The sequence below is a fragment of the Schistocerca cancellata genome, chromosome 8 (assembly GCF_023864275.1).
Source record: "Schistocerca cancellata isolate TAMUIC-IGC-003103 chromosome 8, iqSchCanc2.1, whole genome shotgun sequence".
Taxonomy (NCBI): domain Eukaryota; kingdom Metazoa; phylum Arthropoda; class Insecta; order Orthoptera; family Acrididae; genus Schistocerca; species Schistocerca cancellata.
The window spans coordinates 329,627,232-329,646,677 of NC_064633.1; the positions used below are offsets into that span (position 1 = coordinate 329,627,232).

The 19,446-nt window shown below is 44.7% G+C and overlaps 1 protein-coding gene across 3 annotated transcripts in view; it reads left to right on the forward strand.

Moving 5' to 3' along the window:
- The first annotated feature begins 3,080 nt into the window (after nucleotides 1–3,080).
- The window catches only part of LOC126094997 (uncharacterized), a 56,716-nt gene continuing 40,350 nt past the window's right edge, over nucleotides 3,081–19,446 (forward strand). For all 3 annotated transcript variants that reach the window (XM_049909650.1, XM_049909653.1, XM_049909652.1), the window contains exons 1-2: nucleotides 3,081–3,197; nucleotides 5,322–5,491. In XM_049909650.1, the coding sequence (XP_049765607.1) occupies nucleotides 3,144–3,197; nucleotides 5,322–5,491 (224 nt within the window). In that variant the 5' untranslated portion in view covers nucleotides 3,081–3,143. The remainder of the gene's footprint in view (nucleotides 3,198–5,321; nucleotides 5,492–19,446) is intronic.

Consider the following 19,446-nt stretch of genomic DNA (forward strand, 5'->3'; position numbering starts at 1 on the left):
GTTATCTTACAAACATCACATCTCAACATATGCAACTTCTGGAGGCATATTGTAAGGACAAAAAAGCGCAAAGGTTTAATTCAGAAATCTAGAAGATTATTTGTTGTGATAATATGTTGAAATTTAGTTTCTTGAGATATCCTGAGTAACTTGAAAGGAAACGAACTTAGACGAAGTTAAGAACATAATCAGAAGTGATTTCTGGCGTTCCCCAAGGTAGTGTTATAGGCCCTTCGCTGTTCCTTATCTATATAAACGATTTGGGAGACAATCTGAGCAGCCGTCTTAGGTTGGTTGCAGATGACGCTGTCGTTTATCGACTAACAAAGTCATCAGAAGATCAAAACAAACTGCAAAACGATTTAGAAGAAATATCGGAATGGTGCGAAAAGCGGCAGTAGACCTTAAATAAGGAAAAGTTTGAGGTCATCCACATGAGTGCTAAAAGGAACTCGTTAAACTTCGGTTACACCATAGATCAGTCTAATCTAAAAGCCGTAAATTCAGCTAAATATCTATACTCCTGGAAATTGAAATAAGAACACCGTGAATTCATTGTCCCAGGAAGGGGAAACTTTATTGACACATTCCTGGGGTCAGATACATCACATGATCACACTGACAGAACCACAGGCACATAGACACAGGCAACAGAGCATGCACAATGTCGGCACTAGTACAGTGTATATCCACCTTTCGCAGCAATGCAGGCTGCTATTCTCCCATGGAGACGATCGTAGAGATGCTGGATGTAGTCCTGTGGAACGGTTTGCCATGCCATTTCCACCTGGCGCCTCAGTTGGACCAGCGTTCGTGCTGGACGTGCAGACCGCGTGAGACGACGCTTCATCCAGTCCCAAACATGCTCAATGGGGGACAGATCCGGAGATCTTGCTGGCCAGGGTAGTTGACTTACACCTTCTAGAGCACGTTGGGTGGCACGGGATGCATGCGGACGTGCATTGTCCTGTTGGGACAGCAAGTTCCCTTGCCGGTCTAGGAATGGTAGAACGATGGGTTCGATGACGGTTTGGATGTACCGTGCACTATTCAGTGTCCCCTCGGCGATCACCAGTGGTGTACGGCAAGTGTAGGAGATCGCTCCCCACACCATGATGCGGGGTGTTGGCCCTGTGTGCCTCGGTCGTATGCAGTCCTGATTGTGGCGCTCACCTGCACGGCGCCAAACACGCATACGACCATCATTGGCACCAAGGCAGAAGCGACTCTCATCGCTGAAGACGACACGTCTCCATTCGTCCCTCCATTCACGCCTGTCGCGACACCACTGGAGGCGGGCTGCACGATGTTGGGGCGTGAGCGGAAGACAGCCTAATGGTGTGCGGGACCGTAGCCCAGCTTCATGGAGACGGTTGCGAATGGTCCCCGCCGATACCCCAGGAGCAACAGTGTCCCTAATTTGCTGGGAAGTGGCGGTGCGGTCCCCTACGGCACTGCGTAGGATCCTACGGTCTTGGCGTGCATCCGTGCGTCGCTGCGGTCCGGTCCCAGGTCGACGGGCACGTGCACCTTCCGCCGACCACTGGCGACAACATCGATGTACTGTGGAGACCTCACGCCCCACGTGTTGAGCAATTCGGCGGTACGTCCACCCGGCCTCCCGCATGCCCACTATACGCCCTCGCTCAAAGTCCGTCAACTGCACATACGGTTCACGTCCACGCTGTCGCGGCATGCTACCAGTGTTAAAGACTGCGATGGAGCTCCGTATGCCACGGCAAACTGGCTGACACTGACGGTGGCGGTGCACAAATGCTGCGCAGCTAGCGCCATTCGACGGCCAAGACCGCAGTTCCTGGTGTGTCCGCTGTGCCGTGCGTGTGATCATTGCTTGTACAGCCCTCTCGCAGTGTCCGGAGCAAGTATGGTGGGTCTGACACACCGGTGTCAATGTGTTCTTTTTTCCATTTCCAGGAGTGTATGTATTACAATTACGAACAACTTAAATTGGAAGGAACACAAAGAAAATGTTGTGGTCAAGGCTAACCAAAGACTGCGTTTTATTGGCAGGACACTAAGAAAATGTAACAGACCTACTTAGGAAACTGCCTACACTACGTTTGTCCGTCCTCTTTTGGAATACTGCTGCGCGGTATTGTATCCTTACCAGATGGGACTGACGCAGTACATCGAAAAAGTTCAAAGAAAGGCAACATGTTTTGTATTATCGCGAAATATGGGAGAGAGAGTCACGGAAATGATACAGGATTTGAGATGGACGTCATTAAAAGAAAGACGTTTTTCGTTGCGCTGGAATCTTCTCACGAAATTCCAGCCTCCAACTTTCTCTTCCGAATGCGAAAATATTTTGTTGACACCGACTTACATAGGGAGGAACGATCACCGAGATAAAATAAGGGAAATCAGAGCTCATACGGAAAGATATACGTGTTCATTCTTTCCGCGCGCTATATGAGTTTGGAATAATATAGAAGTGTGAAGGTGGTTCGATGAACCCTCTGCCAGGCACTTAAAAGTGATTTTCAGAGTATCCATCTAGATGCAGATGTAGATGTCCCTTAGCAGTGACAGTAACATACACAAACGCACACACACTCGCAAGACACGGTCTGGAAAATGCAGATTAGGGTCAATTTATGTATGGTTTAATACATTCTTTTCTAATATATACTTTCCATACATAAAAATAACGAAATGTGTAGGACATATGTGTAATCCACAACTTTTTAAGAAGTATAGAGAACTCAGACAGAAACTTTCTACAAATGTTCACTTTTATATAAATTTATGTAGCATGTAGTTATCTGTTTTTTAAATTTGAAATGAGAGAAATAACGCTTGTGTTATGTAGGTCAAGTATGGATAGTCAGTATTATCAGTTGCATAATGATGTAACCCACCTAGCCAGTCAAATATGCAACGAAGTTGATGGCTGGTCGTAAGTTAGTAAAATTAATGGACACTTCGCTGCTAGCGGAGATAAAGCGATAAAAGAAAAAAAAATGTAGTATCAATGTGGGATTGACCTCTAGACCTTTAGATTATTAGTTCAGTGTTCACGGCAGAGCTACTGCATTCATTAGGCAGTACCAGTTAAACGTACACATACAGTATTTTATTAGTGGGCAACTTATTTCTTTCTACAAATGTAAATCGCTAGAATGACTTGGCAGCACAAAAGGACACAATGCAGCAATAGCCTCCAATATTTCAGTGTAAGTACCGCTTGCAGATATCATGGCTGCTGCTTTATTTCGTCTGCTAGAATAGCTACTGCCTTGCAGGATCATGATACCTTGACCTGCCGAAAAATCTATCATTTTGTGCTTAACGACCACGCTGCCTTTCTTATAACATCGTGAACGTCACTCAATCAGCAAACTGATGCCCGTCTGCCCCGAAAGAGGTAACTACAGTACACAAGACTTTGTGCAAACATAACTTCATTTTGACGTCAAACGCACTTATGGAAGACCGCAGGAGCTGTCATCGATTTTCGTCAACATTCGACGCTGGCTGCTTGGGGAACACCATACTGGATACTGTAACTTGAATGTTATGAAAGTATGCCGTTTAAGGCAATTGCACATTGAAGATTTATAGAAACGTAAGCTTCATTATACTTAAACGTCACATAATGAGGTATCGGCTGTTAAAGCCTTTGTGAGGTATAATTTATAAAACAAAGGGTGAACTCCGCTAGTTCATAGTGGTGTTGTGGCTATGAGCGTCGAATTAAGAATTGTAGGGTAATTATGAAAGTGCGCCGCGTCCTACTGTATCTGAATTCTTTTTTTCTCCTTTGCGATTCCAAAAGGTTCTGAAACTTCGTTATCAAGCTAACAGAAGTATGTTTCTTTAGTAATATTCCATCTTGCGTACGGTATGCTCTCTCTCTCTCTCTCTCTCTCTCTTTGTCTCTCTCGCTTTCAAGTATGACTTATCATTGTCAGTAATGTACAAATGAAGCATGAAACACGCAAATACGAATAAATACCCAAAACATGTTGACAATCTGGTAATATAAACTACCACTCAGAATAAATAGCATAGAACAGAGTGATAAACATTTGAAAAAGAATTAAAAAGCAACTTAGTCTCAGCCATCTATAAAGTATAAAAGGAACTTTACGAGCTAGTTATTTTAGGACACTTCTTTGCCAAACAAAAATGTATTCAATTGAAATAAATCATTAACCACACGTACAACGTTTTTCGTAATGTTGTTACAAAAATTTTACCAGTAGCGATACGTTTTCTTGAGGTTTTTAATGTTTTGAAACAGCATTTATCCATTGGGCATAAGATAAATGAGTTGCCAAGTTAATTCGTCTGCTGGTATGGTTATCTATCGTTTTTAATTTCAGACCAACTCCTGAAACTAGTATTCAAAGTATTCCAAAATAAGTTTATTTTGCTGGGATACATTGATGAATACTGTTGAATATATACGTTACTGAATTCAATGCTTTGTTTTCCTTGTAACCCAGTAAGTAGTCTCGCTTTTGGGGTTATTGAAGGTATGTCAATTTTTTCAGTAGATTTCGGGTCTAATTCTTGCTAACACTTTAATTTCTTTGTTATCCACAGCCTAGGCCACATGATTGCAGAACGTTACATTTTTAAACGACATAAATTCAAACTTAACATTCCCTGCAGTAAAGAAAAAGCATAAACTCCAGTTCTCTCTACTTGAGGTGACTGTTATGGTTCTGAACGTCATGTTCGCCTCACATGTTCTGAACCGAACGATCACGAAAGTTGGTAGACAGCTCTTTTCATCTTAGATAGAGCGTATGACGTCAAAATGATGTCATGTTTGCACAAAGTCATATAAACTGTAGGTTACCACTCCGAAAGGCAGTTGTTCAGAGTCCCGCCTAAGCAGCCATCCTTGTGACGTCATGAAGTTAAACCAGCCAGTACAACCTTGGTCTAAGACCTCAACACAATGCCTGTCTCCCATGGAGGTAAGAAAAAGAGGAGAGGTAGCATTACGCCACAAATTCGAAGACGACGTCCGCCATCTTAACTAGCATTAGGTTCCCGCATTCATACCCCTCAGTTCACCGCGGTGACAGTTCTCTGCGACGTCACTCTGACTGTGTTGTATCACTAGAGCACATACGCATTCAAGAAAGAGAAACGTCCGAAATTGCCTTCCTGTAATCTCTATAATTTTTAATATTTAAAACAGTTATTGCGCACACACGACAGAAATAATTAATAAGAAGCACTCGTAGATAGTAGTCTGCTACTGTTTTGGGCTACTTAAAGTGGCGCCCACTCTGGCTTCAAAACAACATACAGCGGAAGTATGTAGTTCCACCTCCTTTCAGACAGTGCACATGCGGCTACTGCGCACGCTGGACGACCGCGACCCGCTGCGCTACATCATGGACGCCGCCGCCGAGAAGGAAGGCTTCGACCCAGACGTCTGGATCGAGCAGCCATTCAACACGCGCCTGCTGCAGCACGCCTGCCAACTTGCGGAACGCACTCGGCCTAGGTCAGTTAACAGTCTCTCTACACAAGCGTGGGCATTTACAGCCAGAGTCACTTTTAAATGGTTGAAATGTCTTTAAGCACTATGGGACTTAACATCTGAGGTCATCAGTCCCCTAAACTTAGAACTACTTAAACCTAAGGAGATCACACACATCGATGCCCGAGAAAGGATTCGAACTTGCGACCGTAGCAGCAGCGCTGTTCCAGACTGAAGCGCCTAGAACCGCTCGGCTACAACCGCCGGCAGAGTCACTTTTAACAAAATCCTTTCGGGTTTCAGGTCGTGTCATTATGAAACATTAAAACAATCATAAGCTCGATGTTTCGACTGTCATACAGTTATCCTCCTCAGGGCGATTAAGCTGCTAGATTCTGAGGACAGTCTTACTTTGGTTATCAGACAACTGATGTTACATTGTGGTACGTCATTGGACTGTTGGAAGTCGAAACGCCAGTGGCAGGTTGGCTGTACCGTAGGCTGTCGCCTGTGCCACTCTATCAGGTGACTGGCAGCTTGCACACAGGGACAGCGTTTTCTGGAGCGAGATACTTGTCGTTACTCACTTGTTCATATTGTTCAGGCCATGTCTTGTGGAGCTTCTGGCTATCTCCTGGCGATTATCAGCTTCTCAATCAAGTAGCACCTCTGCTCAACAGACCCGAAGGTCATCTATCCGACCGAAAGCAGTTAACTTCTGTGATCTGACTGGAAACAGTGCTACCAATGTGTCAACCCTGTATTACATATATGCAGGGTGGTTCATTGATCGTGACTGGGCCAAATATCTCACGAAATAAGCGTCAAACGAAAAAACTACAAAGAAAGAAACTTGTCTAGCTTGAAGGGGGAAACCAGAAGGCGCTGTGGTTGGCCCGCTAGATGGCGCTGCCATAGGTCAAACGGATATCAACTGCATTTCTTAAAATAGGAACCCCCATTTTTATTACATATTCGTGTAGTACGTAAAGAAATATGAATGTTTTAGTTGGACTACTTTTTCCGCTTTGTGATAGATGGCGCTGTAATAGTCACAAACATATGACTCACAATTTTAGACGAACAGTTGCTAACAGGTATGTTTTTTAAATTAAAATACAGAACATAGGTATGTTTGAACATTTTATCGGTTGTTTCAATGTGATACATCTACCTTTGTGAACTTATCATTTCTGAGAACGCATGCTGTTACAGCGTGATTACCTGTAAATACCACATAAATGCAATAAATGCTCAAAATGATGTCCGTCAACCTCAATGCATTTGGCAATACGTATAACGACATTCCTCTCAACAGCGAGTAGTTGGCCTTCCGTAAAGTTCGCACATGCATTTGTTTGACAATGCGCTGACGCATGTTGCTAGGCGTTGTCGGTGGATCGCGATAGCAAATATCCTTCAACTTTCCCCACAGAAAGAAATCCGGGGACGTCAGATCCGGTGAACGTGCGTCGACGACCAATCCACCTGTCATGAAATATGCTTTTCAATACCGCTTCAACCGCACGCGAGCTATGTGCCGGACTTCCATCATGTTGGAAGTACATCGCCATTCTGTCACGCAGTGAAACATCTTGTAGTAACATCGGTAGAACATTACGTAGGAAATGCACCATTTAGATTGCAATCGATAAAATGGGGGCCAATTATCCTTCCTCCCATAATGCCGCACCGTATACTAACCCGCCAAGGTCTCTGATTTTCCACTTGTCGCAGCCATCGTGGATTTTCCGTTGCCCAATTGTGCATATTATGCCGGTTAACGTTACCACTGTTGGTGAATGACGCTTCGTCGCTAAATAGAACGCGTGCAAAAAATTTGTCATCGTCCCGTAATTTGTCTTGTTCCCAGTGGCAGAACTGTACACGACGTTCAAAGTCGTCGCCATGCAATTCATGGTGCATAGAAATATGGTGCTGGTGCCATCGATGTTGATGTAGCATTCTCAACACCGACGTTTTTGAGATTTCCGATTCTCGCTCAATTTGTCTGCTATTGATGTGCGGTTTAGCCGCGACAGCAGCTAAAACAGCTACTTGGGCATCATCATTTGTTGCAGGTCGTGGTTGACGATTCACATGTGGCTGAACACCTCCTGTTTCCTTAAATAACGTAACTATCCGGCGAACGGTCCGGACATTTGGATGATGTCGTCCAGAATACCGAGCAGCATACATAGCACACGCCCGTTGGGCATTTTGATCGCAGTAGTCATACATCAACACTATATCGACCTTTCCCGCAATTGGTAAACGGTCCATTTTAACACGGGTAATGTGTCACGAAGCAAATACCGTCCGCACTGGCGGAATGTTACGTGATACCACGTAGTTATACGTTTGTGACTATTACAGCGACATCTATCACAAAGCGAAAAAAGTGGTCCAACTAAAACATTTTTATTTCTTTACGTACTACACGAATATGTAATAAAAAATGGGGGTTCCTATTTAAAAAAAACGCGGTTGATATCCGTTTGACCTATGGAAGCTCCATCTAGCGGGCCAACCATAGCTCCATCTGGTTTCCCCCTTCAAGCTAGAAGAGTTTCGTTGTTTGTAGTTTTTTCGTTGATGCTTATTTCGTGAGATATTTGGCCTGGTCACTATCAATGGACCACCCTCTATAATGTAGGGTGTCATAGGAACAATGACACAAACATTCATTCGAAGCGAAGAAAGGGTCTCTCAGATGCATACCTTACGAGTTTAAGCACTTCGTCTTCGATACTGTAAAACAAATATCTTCTACTGCAAGCTCTTTGCTTTCCATATTTTGGGAAGAGGTAGTAAGGACCAAAGCAAGAAAAAATCGTCCAGGAAACATGTTCTCTAAAATGCATACCTTAAAAGCTATGAGCACTTCTTCAGTAGAAAAGATGTGTTTCATACTAGTGAAGATGGACAAGTGGTCATAGCTCTTAAGGTATGCGCTTTAGAGCCCATGTTTACTGGACTTTTTTTTCTGTCACCTCTGAAATATGGAAATCAAAGAGCTTGCGGTAGAAGAAATTTGTTTCGCAGTATCAAAGACAATGAAGTGCTCATAGCTCTTAAGGTGTGCATTTAAGAACCCGTGCTTATTAGACTTTTTTTTGTTGCTTTGAATGATCGTTCTTGTCACATCCCGGAAGACTGACCATTCCTCTTGGGACTCCCTATATATACAAGATTAGTCACTAACTATTGCCAACAAGAATAACTCCGAAAGAATGATAGTAGCTGAAAAGTTTGTGGACAAAAGTTACATGGGACAACGGGGGTCATAATATGACGTTGGTTTTTTGTGTCTAGATGGGATCGATTCAGAGATATGAAGGTCAACTTTATTTTTTTTAAATAGGATGCTATAGTTTGGTACTTATTTTTTGATAGCGGCTATCAAGACGAATCCAATTATGTGTCTTTGTTAGTCAACGAAGGTCACAAAAGTGGCATGAAGGTTCATTTACAGAAGGTGTTCGAAGTGATGACCATTGTTATCCATGCAGTCCTGCAATCTTCTTATCATGGACTGAGTGGTATTCCTTACCACATAGGCGCCTATCGGAGCACATGCTCTGACAATTCTCTCTCGTATGTCTTCAGGTGTGCCGCCCGGAGTGGCCGTGCGGTTCTAGGCGCTACAGTATTGAACCGAGCGACCGCTACGGTCGCAGGTTCGAATCCTGCCTCGGGCATTTATGTGTGTGATGTCCTTAGGTTAGTTAGGTTTAATTAGTTCTAAGTTCTAGGCGAATGATGACCTCAGAAGTTAAGTCGCATAGAGCTCAGAGCCATTTGAACCATTTGAACCATCTTCAGGTGTAGTTGGAAAGTCTTGATAAACAATGTCTTTTACGAATCCTCACAAGCAAAAATCCAGAGGTGTCAAGTCTGGCGAACGAGCCGGCCACAACACATCTCCTCCGCGTCCAATCCAATTGGGAATTGTCTCTGCAATTCATCTCTAACCATCAGCGAAAAATGTGTTGATACTACATTCTGTTCCTTGTTCCTAAAGATATTTCGTCCAATAACAGACCTAATGTTGCTTGCAGGAATGTGGTGTACTTCCTACCATAAAGATTTCCTTCGATGAAATAGGGGCCTATAATTCTGTCCTCCTAAATCCCACACCATACATTCACCGACCACGGTTTTTGTTGTGCAACTTGCCGCGCCCAACATGGATTTTCAGTTACCCAATAATACACTACTGGCCATTAAAATTGCTACACCACGAAGATGACGTGCTACAGACGAGAAATTTAACCGACAGGAAGAAGATGCTGTGATAAGCAAATGATTAGCTTTTCAGAGCATTCACACAATGTTGGCGCCGGTGGCAACACCTACAACATGCTGACATGAGGAAAGTTCCCAACCGATTCCTCATACACAAACAGCAGTTGACCGGCGTTGCCTGGTGAAACGTTGTTGTGATGCCTCGTGTAAGGAGGAGAAATGCGTACCATCACGTTTCCGACTTTGATAAAGGTCAGATTGTAGCCCATCGCGATTGCGGTTTATTATAAGACGACATTGCTGCTCGCGTTGGTCGAGATCCAATGACTGTTAGCATGAAATGGAATCGGTGGGTTCAGGGGGGTAATACGGAACGCCGTGCTGGATCCCAACGGCCTCGTATCGCTAGCAGTCGAGATGACAGGCATCTTATCCGCATAGCTGTAACGGATCGTGCAGCCACGTCTCGATCCCTTGGTCAACAGATGAGGACGTTTGCAAGACAACGACCATCTGCACGAACAGTTCGACGACGTTTACAGCAGCATGGACTATCAGTTCGGAGACCATGGCTGCGGTTACTCTTGACGCTGCTTCACAGACAGGAGCGCCTGCGATGGTGTACTCAACGACGAACCTGGGTGCACGAATGGCAAAACGTCATTTTTTCGGATGAATCCAGGTTCTTATATTAAAAAACTAAAAACCCGCCTAGATTGCGAAAAAGCACCTAGCGTTAACCTAGGTTTCGGCGTAGATAACTATACCTTCTTCAGAACAACAAGAAAACCCGCAAGTGCCTAAGAAGACCTTTGTTAATGATTAAAAGAACACCATAGCTATACATTTATAAACGAAAAAGAAAAGGAAAACATTTGTCCTTAGGATAATTTAGGTTAAATAGTGTGTAAGCTTAGGGACTGATGACCTTAGCAGTTAAGTCCCATAAGATTTCACCCACATTTGAACTTTGAACTACTTAATACCATTAAGTTAAGTAGTGGTTTTGACTTTGTACTTATGTACTGTTCGTGTTTTCCTTTTCTTTTTCGTTTATAAATATATAGCTATGGTATTCTTTTAATCAAAAAAAATGGTTCAAATGGCTCTGAGCACTATGGGACTTAACTGCTGTGGTCATCAGTCCCCTAGAACTTAGAACTACTTACACCTAACTAACCTAAGGACATCACACACATCCATGCCCTAGGCAGGATTCGAACCTGCGACCGCAGCGGTCGCGCGGTTCCAGACAAGCGCCTAGAACCGCTCGGCCACTCCGGCCGGCTTCTTTTAATCATTGACAAAGGTCTTCCTAGGCACTTGTGGGTTTTTTTGTTGTTGTTCTGGAGAAGGTGTAGTTATGTACGCCGAAACCTAGGTTAACACTAGGTGCTTTGTCGAAATCTAGGCGGGTTTTTAGTTTTTTAATATATTAACCAACGATTGCTGACGCGCTGCAATGTTGAAGGTTCTTAAATCCAGGTTCTGTTTACAGCGTCATGATGGTCGCATCCGTGTTTGGGGACATCGCGGTGAACGCTCATTGGAAGCGTGTATTCGTCATCGCCATACTGGCGTATCACCCGGGGTGATCGTATGGGATGCCATTGGTTACACGTCTCGGTCACCTCTTGTTCGCACTGTCGGTACTTTGAACAGTGGATGTTACATTTCAGATGTGTTACGACCCGTGGCTCTACACTTCATTCGTCCCTGCGAAACCCTACACTTCAGCAGGATAATGCACGACCGCATGTTGCAGGTCCTGTACGGGTCTTTCTGGATACAGAAAATGTTTGACTGCTGCCCTGACCAGCACATTCTCCGGATCTATCACTAATTGAAAACTGTGGTCAATGGTGGCCGAGCAACTGGCTCGTCAAAATACGCCAGTCACTACTCTTGATGAACTTTGGTATCGTGTTGAAGCTGCATGGGCAGCTGTACCTGTACTCGCTATCCAAGCTCTGTTTGAGTGAATGCCCAGGCGTATCAAGGCCGTTATTACGGGCAGAGGTGGTTGTTCTGGGTACTGATTTCTCAGGATCTAAGCACCCAAATTGCGTGAAAATGTGATCACATGTCAGTTCTAGTATAATAATAATGAATACCCGTTTATCATCTGCATTTCTTCTTGGTGTAGCAATTTTAATTGCCAGTAGTGTATATTCTTTATGTCTGGATATCTGGATATGAACAGAATAATGTTTTATAACTTGACAACTCAAAACTAAAATTTATGTAATTTCTAAGAAATGTTTTATGTATCTGGTGGTCTATTTCTCAAAATAGAGGGTTAACATCAATACAATCGACAAACTGCAGCCACGCATTCCTGACTGGAAATAGAGGAGAAAAGGCCCTGTGAACTTGCGTCCGGAAATGGACGGTGTGCGTGCAACAACAACAAATCGTCCCCGAACACAGTACAGAGTTGCATAGCATCCAAGTCATAACAGATGTTTTAAGTGGCCTCCACGGGATTGCAGGTGATAGAGCTAGCAGCGGTTGTCATGCAGGATACACAAATTCTTACTTTGGCTTACACCATGTTGGCGGTCCACTTACCTGAAGCTTGTGCTAGGATTCGCCTAAATATCCTGTAGAATCCGGTCTTCTAGAACCCAGTCCTCCAAATCTGGTGTACACACAGTCCACCGCCTCTCTGCACATTCGTCTGACTGAAAGAACCCATGCTAACAAAATCGTTCAAATTGCTCTGAGCTCTATGGGACTTAACTTCTGCCGGCCCGGGTGGCCGAGTGGTTCTAGGCGCTTCAGTCTGAAACCGCGCGACCGCTATGGTCGCAGGTTCTAATCCTGTCTCGGGCATGGATGTGTGTGATGTCCTTAGGTTAGCTAGGTTTAAGTAGTTCTAAGTTCCAGGGGACTGATGACCTCAGCTGTTAAGTCCCATAGTGCTCAGAGCCATTTGAACCATTTTGAACTTAACTTCTGAGGTCATCAGTCCCCTAGAATTTAGTACTACTTAAACCTAACTAACCTAAGGACATCGCACACGTCCATTCCCGAGGCAGGATTCGAACCTGCGACCGTAGCGGTCGCGTGGTTCCAGACTGTAGCGCCTAGAACCGCTCGGCCACTCCGGCCGGTCCCATTCTAACACAAACGCGCAAAAAGGGCTTGAAATGTTCTGTGAAGTGGTTGCAGACTGTGAGAGCATTTTTTTTTTTTTATAGCCGTGGAGCCCTCTCGCCTTTTTCCATCTGCTTGGGCATACACAAACACCATCTCGGTTTGTTCCTGACATGGATACCGGACAATTCTACTGCTTATATTGCGCTGCATCAACGGCACAGCCTGCAATACACAGGGAACACACGGCACGTGGTCAGCGGAACTGACATTCGTCAGCCCTATCTACTGTGGCGATGTTGCATTTCCGGACACATATACATAGGATATTTTTCCTCCATTTCTAGTCAGGAATCAGGCCCTGCAGTCGTCTGTTTTATTAATATAAGGGAAGCAGTTGAGAAGGGAGTGACACAGGGTTGTAGCCTATCCCCGATGTTATTCAATCTTTATATTGAGCAAGCAGTAAAGGAAACAAAAGAAAATTTCGGAGTAGGTATTAAAGTCCATAGAGAAGAAATAAAAACTTTGAGGTTCACCGATGACATTGTAATTTTGTCAGAGACAGCAAAGGACTTTGAAGAACAGTTGAACGGAATGGACAGTGTCTTGAAAGGAGGATATAAGATTAACATCAACAAAAGCAAAACGAGGATAATGGAATGTAGACGAATTAAGTCAGGTGATGCTGAGTGAATTAGATTAGGAAATGAGACACTTGAAGTAATAAAGGAGTTTTGATATTTGGGGAGCAAAATAACTGATGAAGGTCGAAGTAGACAGGATATAAAATGTAGACTGGCAATGGCAAGGAACGCGTTTCTGAAGAAGAGAAATTTGTTAACATCGATTATAGCCACGTATGGAAGTGAAACATGAACGGTAAATAGTTTGGACAAGAAGAGAATAGAAGCTTTCGAAATGTGGTGCTACAGAAGAATGATGAAGGTTAGATGGGTAGATCACATAAGTAATGAGGAGGTATCGAATAGAATTGGAGAGGAATTTGTGGCACAACTTGACTAGAAGAAGGGATCGGTTGGTAGGACATGTTCTGAGGCATCAAAGGATCACCAATTTAGTATTGGAGGGCAGCGTGGAGGGTGAAAATCGTAGAGGGACAAATAAATGGGTCTGAGCACTATGGGACTTAACATCTCGTAGAGGCACACCAAGAGATGAATACACTAAGCAGATTCAGAAAGATGTAGGCTGCAGTAGGTACTTGGAGATGAAGAAGCTTGCACAGGATAGAGTAGCATGGAGAGCTGCATCAAACCAGTCTCAGGACTGAAGACCACAACAACAACACCACCCTGTATATCATTAAGTTCAAAAGTGATCAGTTCCAGTCACAGAAGGTGAATGGAATTTCACTGCCATGTATCGAGGTATTTGCAGGACCAGTTACCGAGTCGCTGACTCATTTTAACAATAGTACGGTTCTTCAGCGATGCCACTACGACTGTCCTGTGTGCCTTCAGAGTAATGCCACAGTGGCAGCCACCAGAGGCGCCACAGGCCAGCAGTGCACGCACGCCTTGCCCCGGCTGCTTTGCCTCAGGTCCGCGCATCGCGACCTGGACGTGGACAGCGCGGTGGTTGGCGGCCGCACGGTGTGCCAGGCAGTGGCCGGCGACCTGCCGGACCTGGCGTGGGAGCTGCCGCCCCCGTAGGACGAGCGCGACGCCTCTTCGGACGCCGACCGAATGCAGGGGTGGCGCCCATAGCCGCGGCCAGCACCAACGCGTGCGCTTCGCCTCCATCACGCTGGAGATCGGCACTGATCCGGCGGCCGCCAACCTGCTCGCCGCCAGGCATGAACATTCAGTCCCACGGCACCATTGATAAATCTTGCTCAGAAAATTTGTAGACCGCTTGTATAAAGGGCGAATCGCCTAAAACTTGCAACGCAAATATTGCGGAAACGGAAAATGCTATTGATGTGCGGTTCTCACAAAGTATACAGGGTGGTCCATTGATAGTGACCGGGCCAAATATCTCACGAAATGAGCATCAAACGAAAAAACTACAAACAACGAAACTCGTCTAGCTTGATGGGGGAAACCAGATGGCGCTATGGTAGGCCCGCTAGAGGGCGCTCCCATAGGTCAAACGCATATCAACTGCGTTTTTTAAAAATAGGAACCCCCATTTTTTATTACATATTCTTGTAGTACGTAAAGAAATATGAATGCTTTAGTTGCACGACTTTTTTCGCTTCATGATAGATGGCGCTGCAATAGTCACAAACGTATAAGTACGTGGTATCACGTAACATTCCGCCAGTGCGAACGGTATTTGCTTCGTGATTCAATACCCGTGTTAAAATGGACTGTTTACCAATTGCGGAAAAGGTCGATATCGTGTTGATGTATGGCTATTGTGATCAAAATGCCCAAAGGGCTTGTGCTATGTATGGTGCTCGGTATCCTGGACGACATTGTCCAGAGTCCGGACCGTTCGCCGGATAGTTACGTCATTTAAGGAAACAAGAAGTGTTCAGCTGCATGTGAAAGGTCAACCACGACCTGCAACAAATGATGATGCCCCAGTAGGTGTTTTAGCTGCTGTTGCGGCTAAACTGCGCATCAGTAGCAGACAAACTGCGCGAGAATCGGGAATCTCAAAAACGTCGGTGTTGAGAATGCTACATCAACATCGATTGCACCTGTACCATATTTCTATGCACCAGGAATTGCATGACGACGACTTTGAACGTCGTGTACAGTTCTGCCACTGGGCACAAGACAAATTACGGGACGATGACAGATTTTTTGCACGCGTTCTATTTAGCGACGAAGCGTCATTCACCAACAGCTGTAACGTAAACCGGCATAATATGCACTATTGGGCAACGGAAAATCCACGATGGCTGCTACAAGTGGAACATCAGCGACCTTGGCGGGTTAGTGTACGGTGCAGCATTATGGGAGGAAGGATAATTGGCCCCCATTTTATCGATTGCAATCTAAATGGTGCAATGTATCCTGATTTCCTACGTAATGTTCTACCGATGTTTCTACAAGATGTTTCATTGCATGACAGAATGACGATGTACTTCCAACATGATGGATGTCCGGCACATATTTCATGACAGGTGGATTGGTCGTCCAAGCACCATACCATGGCCCGTACGTTCACGGAACTGACGTCCACGGACTTCTTTCTGTGGGGAAAGTTGAAGGATATTTGCAATCGTGATCCACCGACAACGGCTGACAACATGCGTCTGTGCATTGTGAATTCATGTGCGAACATTACGGAAGGCGAACTACCCGCTGTTGAGAGGAATGTCGTTATACGTATTGCCAAATGCATTGAGGTTGACGGACATCATTTTTAGCATTTATTGCATTAATGTGGTATTTACAGGTAATCACGCTGTAACAGCATACGTTCTCAGAAATGATAAGTTCACAAAGGTACATGTATTACATTGTAACAACCGAAATAAAATGTTCAAATGTACCTACGATCTGTATTTTAATTTAAAAAACCTACCGGTTACCCACTGTTCGTCTAAAATTGTGAGCCATATGTTTGTGACTATTACAGCGCCATCTATCACAAAGCGAAAGAAGTGGTCCAACTAAAACATTCATATTTCTTTCCGTACTACACGAATATGTAATAAAAATGGGGGTTTCTATTTTTAAAAAAACGCAGCTGATATCCGTTTGACCTATGGCAGCGCCATCTAGCGGGCCAACGATAGCGCCATCCGGTTTCTCCCTTCAAGCTAGACAAGTTTCGTTCTTTGTCCTTTTTTCGTGTGATATTTGGCCCGGTCACGATCAATAGACCACGCTTTATTGGTAGTCTCGTATTGTTAGCCAATCAGCAGATTCTAATAATACTTAAAAAGTGTGTTTTTGAGCAAACATACATTTTCTGTAATGCAACAGTGCCTATTGAAAGGAAGGAAAGAAGATTGGGTTTAACGCACCGTTGACATCGAGGTCATCATTAGAGACAGAGTACCAGCCCTGATTGTGTCATGGATGAAGAGGGAAATTGACCGTGCCCTTTCAAAGGCACCATCCCGGCATTTACCTGGAGTGATTTAGGGAAATTATGGAAAACCTGAATCTGGATTGTCGGACTTAGATTTGAACTGTCGTCCTCCCAAATGAGAATCTAGAGTGTTAATCACTACGCCACCTCACTCGGTCTGTGCCTATTGACACTGACACACTAAAAGTAGGGTAAATTAGAACGTTAGAGATGTTTGTTGCAGGTTTCTAGTGCGAGTCGTTTAATAGACATCGTATTTTGAAAAGTTCCCACACCAACAATTATACCGCACCTATGGTGGCACATGCTAAAGAACAACACAGGTGACCAGAGACGAGACAACCGGCCATCACGTGTCCGAAACGACTACTATCAGCAGCAATCCACTCTTCCAGTCTGGTGTGGAATGACTGCTTCACGCATGCTAGCATTTCGGCGGAGATGTTCGAGCAGGCAGCAGTATACTTGGCATGGCCTTGTAGATAGCCTATTTTCGCTTTCCCCCCCAAAAAAAGTCTACAGCGTTAAATCCATGGAATGGGCTGGCCAAGGTACAGGTCCTTTACGCCCAATCCAAGAATTTGAGAAAAATTCGTGAAGACATGCTGTACTACTTCATGCACTATGGGCTGGCCAGCGATCATGTTGGTAACACAATTTCCTCCTAGTCTGCAAAAAAACGTGTTCTAGCACCCGTGGAAGATGGTTTCTTAGGAGGCTGCGATGTTTGTGCACGTTCAGTGTTCCGCCTATGAAAAACGGACCTGTGAGCTGATGGTTCACTATCCCACAACACACTTTTACACTCCATGGACGCTGATGTTTCACCTGACGAGGCCAAAGGGGATTATCATCAGACCATTGGTGCATCTTTCGGCGGCTTACATAGCCATGATTGGTAAAGATGGCTTCACCAGTAAATAAGATTCACTATACATCTGAAGTATCCTGTCTTAATGCCCATGTACATAAGTTAACATGAGTCTTATAATCATTTCCATGAAGCTCTTGACGAAGAGACATTTGGTAGGGATGGAACATGTGTCAGAGAATGTGCAGGGCACTTGCCTGATTCATGCCACATCCTCATGCGGTTGCACAGGAGCTAACGAGCGCATCAGCTGCAACATTTGAAATGCCTGGTCTAGCAGGACAGGGCAAGACATGAACATTGATTTAAGAGATACTAATACTCGGCTGAAGGCCACATATCAACAAAATATGTTTAACGGCTTAAGGCCTAGAAAAAGAGTTTCAATTTAAAAGGCAGATGGCCTTATCTTAAAACAGCTCATGTAAAATTCGGCTGAAGGCCACATATCAACCAAATAACTAAAACGCAGACAGAGAAATTAGTATGTAACACACAAGAAAAGCCGCTCAGAAGTTTCCATGGGTCGGCCTGAGATTGTAACACTAACGCCCGTTTAGATGAGACAGGCAGCCTGTCCAATGACTTATTAATCAGAAGGCAACCCAACCGACAGACAGCCGACCGACCAATCAACAAAATCAGTTCTGCTCCACGCAACAAGCAAAACGACCACAAGATTTCAATGCAACAACACACAGAATATTGGTGCCCACAACGACCAACGACACCTCAGCTGTCGAACTACTCCCCGCGCTGGACAGCAACATCACGACGAGGAAATTACACTGCCGAAAAGTAGGTCAACGATCAGGGCAGGTAACCGGAACGTCGACGGCCACAAGGCAGATGATACCGCTGGTCAACTTCAATAACACGAATAAATTAAGTAAAACTACACAGGAAGACGGCTGGAATCTTAACCGACTTGAATACACACACACATTGTTGCTCGCGGGAATATCACTAAAGCGACAACCAGGATCAAACGAAGAAATGTAAACAGTTGAGGCTCGGCAGTAGGTTAGGTGAGGACTCAACTTTCATGTCCAAGATCGGTGGGTGACGAACGTCGTAGCACTCGCAATCAGCACCTCACACTCCAACCACGCGTGCATACTGCCCGTGGCCCGGCCAGAGTACGCGCGACGGAGACTTCCTTGCTGCTCCACGCCAATCGACCGACTCGTTACACACCGCCCAGCCGGAAACTATATCCGCCGCACCAAAGATAATACAGCAGTACTAGTATCGAAACACGCTCTTGCTGCCAATCACTGAGAGGACAGCAACATTATCGCGATAACCGCAGGAGAAATAAAACCACAGGACTGCAACCAAGGTTTAACCCAAGACAAGCATGACTCGAGCCAGCCACGGCTCAGCATCAATAAGAACATTAATTTCCCCCTCTTCTGTCGACACTGGTTTCCTTCTGTTCCGTTGTCTAGATGTTACACTTTCACGTACTGGTTGAAGTAGTTGCCGACATGGTTGACGTCTATTGGGAGATCTTGCCGCACACACCGAGCAAGAAATGTCTGCATTCTTCCTACACTCTCCAGACACTATGAGCTTGTGGGCTTTTTCTGCGTTGGTAAATGCAGTCGTCCATTCGCGACCTACTGCTTGGACTGTCACACACGAACTGGCTAGCAAGTCGCACTGCACTCAAGCAACACACAAGCACACTGTAAGCAACCATATAAACATCGCACCTAGTAACTACGAAGGTTGAATGTCA